The sequence below is a fragment of the Hydra vulgaris genome, chromosome 12 (assembly GCF_038396675.1).
Source record: "Hydra vulgaris chromosome 12, alternate assembly HydraT2T_AEP".
In the NCBI taxonomy this organism is placed as follows: Eukaryota; Metazoa; Cnidaria; class Hydrozoa; order Anthoathecata; family Hydridae; genus Hydra; species Hydra vulgaris.
The window spans coordinates 34,648,932-34,656,056 of NC_088931.1; the positions used below are offsets into that span (position 1 = coordinate 34,648,932).

Below are 7,125 nucleotides of genomic sequence, written 5' to 3' on the forward strand. Positions count from 1 at the left end.
ACATTGGAATTTAATACTAATAGCTTTGTTAAATTATAGTTCATCAATTTAATTAAATAATTTTATTTAAAAAAATCATTATGAACGTAGATTCTGTATATACCCATGTGTCAATGCGCACAAATTCAAAACGTGCTCAAAGAAAATTCAAACGCCCAGAACGCGTACGTAAGGTTACTATAAGATAAAGTGTTAGTTGCTATCATGTTAAGCTTTTTACAAAGCTAGTCAAAATCTATTATTACATCCGTATTGTATTCATATTATAATTAATAACAGTACAAAAATAAAAAAATACGATTTTTCATTTACAATTTTAAAATCATATACTTACTTAGTATCATTATATCAATTAAAACCTGGCTAAGCAGTATTTTTAAAACTTTTAAATTTTAAAATAAATTTTTGTGATTTTTCTGTAATGTAAATTAATGAAATCTGTATATACTTATAAAGGCTGGTTTTATGAACTTTTTATAATTACTTATAAAATACTCAGCGACATTTACTACTCGCAATCTAAACATGCGTTTAGATTGCGAGTAGTAAATGTGGCTCTGAATATTTTATATAGAATTAAAAAAAAATAGAGAAATCGTTGCTATTCACTCTACCTTCAATTACTGTTGATGTTGGAGCTTGACAACTCAAATCGTATGTTTCTAAGGAAACTACTTTTATTTATTTATTTATAAAATGATGAAAAAAAAAGTATTAACTATATGTTAACTGAAAGTTAAAAAGACATTTTTTTTAACTTTTTGTTTTCTTGTATTATGGATAAAATTTACTTCTCCCTTACTTTTAAGCCATAGAAAGTATATCATATATTGAAAGTATATCATATATGGCACCATAGTATATATGTATTAAGCAGGTTTTATATGTAGTAACCTAGTTTTATATGTAATAACTAAGTTTTATCTATTAGCTAGGTTTATTTTACAAATTTAGGTACATGAAGCTTTATTCTTCTATATTTATTTATTTTGGTAAATGTTTTATCGTATGATTATTAGAAGCTTCAACTAATCGACGCTCACAGTTATCGCAACGGATAGGTGAAATAATCAAATCTAAATTTTTGCTATGTACAGTTAATGGTTGATAAGCAGCATTGTCTTCTTTTAATATGGAACCATAAGGTTTCTTTTTTTTTACAGTAAACGATATTAAACTAGCCAACTTAGAAGTAGAATGTTTTTCACTGTCGCGGTTAGTACTTGTCTCTGTTAAAGCATCTTGTATTTTTGATGGGTGATCTTGAGGTGTGTTATCTTCAATTGATGGAAATTTATCTTCAGTCGTTTCTTTAATCTTAATAACTTTTTCGCTTTTTGGGGTTTTTTTTGAGTTGACATATGCATTGTTTTTAGTTTGTTTTTCATTATTTAGTTTTCCATTTTTTTCTCTCTGATTTTGAATACCTATCTTGTTATTATTTATGTTTTGCTTTTCATTTGCTGCTTTTGAATTGAATTCTATTGGCTTTGCACTATCAAACTTTATATTATTTTCTGTTTCTTTTATTTTGGTTTCTTTTTTGTCATTTTTTTCGGTTTGTTTTTCTTTGACTATCTTTTTATCATGTTTATCGATTTGTTTTGCGATTATTTTTGAATTATCTTCTGTTTTTAATTTTGGTACTTTTTGGTTATTTTCGGTTTGTTTAACTGATATTGAATAGCTTTCAGTTTGTTTTGGTAAAATCGTATTTAATAATTTATTTTTTCTTTCTTTACGTGAAGTTTTCTCAACAAGAGTTGATTCTTTAATATCATTAATCTTATGAGCGGAGTCCGGACGAAAAGTTTTAAGAGGCAAAATGCTTTCTAACAATGGAGCAGTAACTGACAGATTATTTGATGGTTTGTTTGAGGTATGGTTTACAGACTGAAAAACGTACTGTTTATTTTGGTATATTTTTTTATGCTTATCTTCGGAGCTCTGCGTCCTATTTTCGACATCGTTATTCAATACACTTGTAATTGAATCTTTTTCTTCTTTAACTTCCTTTGCTTTCTCATCTTTTATTTTGTTACCAACCTTTAATTGTTTATTTTCATCTGTGGTATTTATTGAGGAAGTAGGTATTCCGAATTTATATTCATACCTATATCCTGGGTGTTTAGAGTTATATTTTACTGTAAAGTTGAAACTCGATTGATTATAGTTAAACTCGCTTTTTGACTCAAAGTTTAAAGACTTTGTAGAATACTCACTACTGTACTCAAACTTGTCTTTGTCTGAAGTATTGTTACTATTACGATAAGAAAGTAGTTTCCCAGGTGAAGCTCTCAAATCAGATGCATATTGACTATTAATATTCTTTCCATTTTCTATAAAAGAAGAATTAATTGGAAGAACTGACCTCTGCGGAGAAACAAAAGATACAGGCATTGTTAGCAATTCTTGACCTAACGTCAGATGCCGTTCTTTTACATTACTAAATGAATCGTGTAAACTTTTAATTTGTTTATTGACTGAAAGATTATTTTTGTCCAATTGAGTAATATATGGTAATGAAAAATTGCCAGCTTTTTGTTTTCGAACTTTGTCTTTATCTAACTTGATGTTATCACCCAACTGATCATCTGTTGTTGCACCTGATGCATTTTCTGTGTTTTTTGATTTAGATTTAGTAACATTATTGATACCGATTTGGTTGCTGAGGTGAAGTATTTCAGATGGTTTTTTCTTTTCTTCCTCTTTCAATAAAGATTTTGATTGAAATGTTTTTTTTTGTTCCTGATTGCAATCATGATTTTCATACCCAACATATTGTTCAGCTCGGTGTAATTCAGTTTCATCTTTTCCATTTATATCTTGATCCCATTGTAGTTCGCCGTACTTCTTTTTGCGGCCTAAATTTTTAAAAACACAAAAAGTTAAAACAATACAAATTCTTTTAATTAATTTTTTAATTGTTGGTTAATGTTTTAAAAGAATTTAGAAAGAATTTATTTATTTCTTAGATTTTGAATAGGTTAGGGTCGACCAAACTTATATAGTTTTATATAGTCTTAAATATTTTATCTATATATATATATATATAAAGTTTATGAAGTCTTATATAGTTACAGTTAATTAGTACCTTTTGAATTATTTAATATATATCATTTATATATTTGTATTTCCCATTTTTATACTGTAATCTTTTTTAAGATAAAGTTGTTTAAAATCAACGCGAGTTTTTAAGTAATTTATGTAGTACTTAGTTTTTTTAAATACTAGAACCACCCGTTTATAAAAGATATTTAAAAGTTTCCACCAGAATCATCAATAAAATCTAAGTCTTTCTTTCATTAGTCTAAATTTCGTAGAATTTTATTGTTGTTTGGTCAGGTTGTGAAAAAATATTCAGCAACATACCACTACGTACACATAATAAAAAGTTAGTGAATGTTAATTCGATGTTAATGAATGTTAGTGCGATTAACATAATATAATCTTAAACTCGGAAAAAAAATTTTTAGAAGCATCTCACTGTTGCTTGGAGATAAAAATAGTAAAGCAACGGTAATGTTATCTTAAAAATTTTTTTAAATTTTCTAATTTTTTTATACCTTTTAATCCAGCTGAAACAATGCCGGTTTCACCGCTAACAATTTTATTATTGCAAAGTTTTGTTGGAAAAAAACCTTCGTTTTCAACGTCCGTTCCAGTTTCGGTACCTTTTGAAGGTTTTATTATCCCAGAAACTATTGATCCGTCAATATCTTTTATTTCTTCGTGTTCTTTTATATTTGAACTGTGACTGGCTGTTTGTGAAATTTTTTGGGGATGATCATTTTCCATGTCTGAAGCTTTATCTAAAGTGTTTCAAAACATAATAAAACGTTTAAAAACCATCAACATTATTTAAAAAATAAATTCTAATTTTTTTTACGTTTCTCTTGTCTCAGCCAATGTCCTTCTTCACAACCTCCTCTATCCAAGTCGTATTCTCGATCACGTTCTTCTTGTTCACAATCGTCGTCGTCGTGATTTTCGCATTCATGGTTTTCACATTCAGATGGACCAAAGCCTTCATGAAACCCTTGTGGCAGCGGAGATAAAGGTACCTGCATCAACTGATGGTGTCCTCCGCCTGCAATAAAAAATCAAAATCAAAATTAATAAAATTTAGACGAATGATTTTAGACACCATTTAAACTTAGGTAGTATGATTTATTTAAAAAACAACTGATATCTATAAAAAGAAGTATACTAGATTAAGAAATATTTAAATTTTTATACTAGTTATTCGAATAATAAACTAATATCTTTATTAATTATAGTTTTAGATTATAGAATAAAATAATTTTAGATTATTATACTCTATAGTTTTATATTATACAAGATTATTATCTAAGTCTTTGATACTAGTTAATCTTATCTTTAAAATTTCATGCTTTTGTATAAAAGAATAACGTACCGAATCCTTCGCATGAATGATCTCTTCCATGACATTCATGACGTTCATGGCATTCATGATCAGGATGACCTCCATGTCCTCCTCCTCCTCCAATTCCATGACCATGTATTCCGTGATGTGCTCTAGATAGATGACCACCAGCATCCATATGAAGGGCACCACCATGAAACATGTGTCCATTTTGAGAGTTATGCATCATCATGCAGTTTGGTTCGCTGTGTTCTGAAAAAGAAACTCCTCCTCCCGCATAATTGCCATGCGTCTTATCAGGGTACCCATACCCATGATCATCGTGAGATTCACATTCATTTGAATGATTGCATTCTCTGTGGCCTGAATTTTGATGGTCTCTTCCTGAACCAAGAAAACTTAAACCTCCAGCAACAGAAAACCCAGGCGACATTCCATAATACCTTTTAGAACATATTTGAAAATCAGGTGCAATTGCTCCAATTCCAACGTTTGTAAGGCATTTTTTATCAAGTTCAGAACGCTTCGTGACAACATTAAAATGTGTGAAGTGCTTTAATTTTGAGTCGTTCAATTTCAAAATATTATTTTTTGTAATTACAATTTGAAAAATATGAATTACAAACAAAAATGTTTTAAATGAAATACAATTAATCATATTTTTCAAAATAATTAGCATACACGATCAATTAAAACTTTTTAAATGAAAAATAAGGCAAAACAAAACATGCCTGAATGATTCTTTAACACAAACAACATTTAAGACATATCATGCACACTGCATTATTCAAATTCAAATCAATCTCAATTCGACATTCTTTGTTGTTTTTGCAAGAAGATTTTGCGTAAATATATATATATATATATATACATATATTTACATATCCTGGTACTGCGGGTAACAGTAGCATGAATATTATATATATATATATATATATATATATATATATATATATATATATATATATATATATATATATATATACTTTGTAATGTGATTTGTTCTTCTGTGTATGACTTTTCTTTTTTTCTGAGTGAGTAAGTTTTTTCGAGACATATTTAATGTCTCAAAACTATTTTATTTCAAAGAAAACCTTTATTTTAAAGAGAAAATGGTAGACAAATTATATAATCGTATTCATTTTTATCTTTAAGATAAATAAATTGTGGCAAGAAACGGAAGATGAGTTAATTTTTCATTTGTACATTATATAGCTGATAAATATGCAAAATATTTAGCTGATAAATATGCAAAATATTTAGCTGATAAATATGCAAAATATTTAGCTGATAAATATGCAAAATATTTAGCTGATAAATATGCAAAATATTTAGCTGATAAATATGCAAAATATTTAGCTGATAAATATGCAAAATATTTAGCTGATAAATATGCAAAATATTTAGCTGATAAATATGCAAAATAAGCACTGCGTCATGGTTGCAATTTAAACCACGTTTAGCTTTATACATTACTCCTATACTTTTAGCAACACAACTTTGTGTAACTTATAGTGACAAGAAATACACAAGTATTCAATTTAATATTTTAAGCTAAGATTTCATCAACATAAAAACCCAAAATGTTGGCATTCATTTCTCTTTTTATTTAAACTTTATCTATTAAAAGACATGTTACATTCTCAAGGCTTTTTATTAAATTTTCCAATATAGAGAAGCAGATAAAAAACTAAATAAGGTAAGCTTGCAAAAAACAACTTTTTTCTCTTATAAAAATGCATTACAATAGACCTGTGTTCTAGTGTAATATGGTTTCAAATATTTATGTCTCACAGGTTATGAAATGGAATGAGAAGAAGATGTGAAAAGATACAGATGCCAATCAATTCAACCAATCAATTACATAATGGGCGACAATTTGAAAATCATTTCAACCAATCAGTTACATCGTAGTAGGATGATTAGCTTTTGATGGAAGGTTTTTCAATTTATTTTTGTCATCAAATTGAAAAATCAAAACAGATGAAAAAAAAACAAAAAAAAACAGATGAATCTCTTCCAGTCTTTTCTGTAAACCAGTTATTTCGAACTGACTTAAACAAATTTATTATGAAGCATTACTAAATTGATGAAGCATTACTAAATGATTTACAAAATGATGAAGCATTACTAAATGATTATGAAGCATTACTAAATTTTCGTTGCAAATATTACCAAACCATCGCTCATCTAAATTTAAATCAAAACTTTGATATATGCGCTTTGATTTGTCGGAAGGTTGTCTGATATAAGGCATTAAATTTCTCCACCAAGTTTAGAAAATATATGTGTGATTTCGACAATTAAAATTTTGTACAAAAATGACAGAAAGCTGACAAAATTGGCACCACACGACACACAAAAGCTGGTTTTCCAAACATTGGTTTAATCCTAAAACAAGGTTTTGGCAATTTCAACATAATTTTCTTCACCAAAAAATGACACAAACAATACGTAGCAACGCTTTTCATAAATACTGTTTCAAATACGGTTTATATAAATGTTTTCAATACGAATTTTATACCTTCTTCATGTTCCTTGCGAGTTTCTTCATTCTTCCCATTCCATGTGAGTTCTAACGTTAGCAAATCTGCCTTATTTTAGTTTAAGAGTACTTGAATGAGGGAGTGAAAGTGTATCATGAGGAATTTGATAGCATCTTAATGAAAGGTATAGTTTTAAAGCTCGTCGTACAACTAATGTAGAGTAACGCTTACCTCTAACAGGCATAATCTGAA

At 28.1% G+C, this 7,125-nt stretch overlaps 1 protein-coding gene across 1 annotated transcript; it reads right to left on the reverse strand.

Moving 5' to 3' along the window:
• Window positions 1-928: 928 nt before the first annotated feature.
• On the reverse strand, window positions 929-5,144 carry LOC124807801 (myb-like protein X). Its single transcript, XM_065813039.1, has 4 exons — window positions 4,418-5,144; window positions 3,890-4,090; window positions 3,567-3,812; window positions 929-2,864 (listed from the first exon to the last, which is right to left on the reverse strand). The coding sequence occupies exons 1-4, from the start codon at window positions 5,064-5,066 to the stop codon at window positions 985-987; spliced, it is 2,976 nt and encodes a 991-aa protein (XP_065669111.1). The 5' UTR covers window positions 5,067-5,144; the 3' UTR covers window positions 929-984.
• Window positions 5,145-7,125: the final 1,981 nt, after the last annotated feature.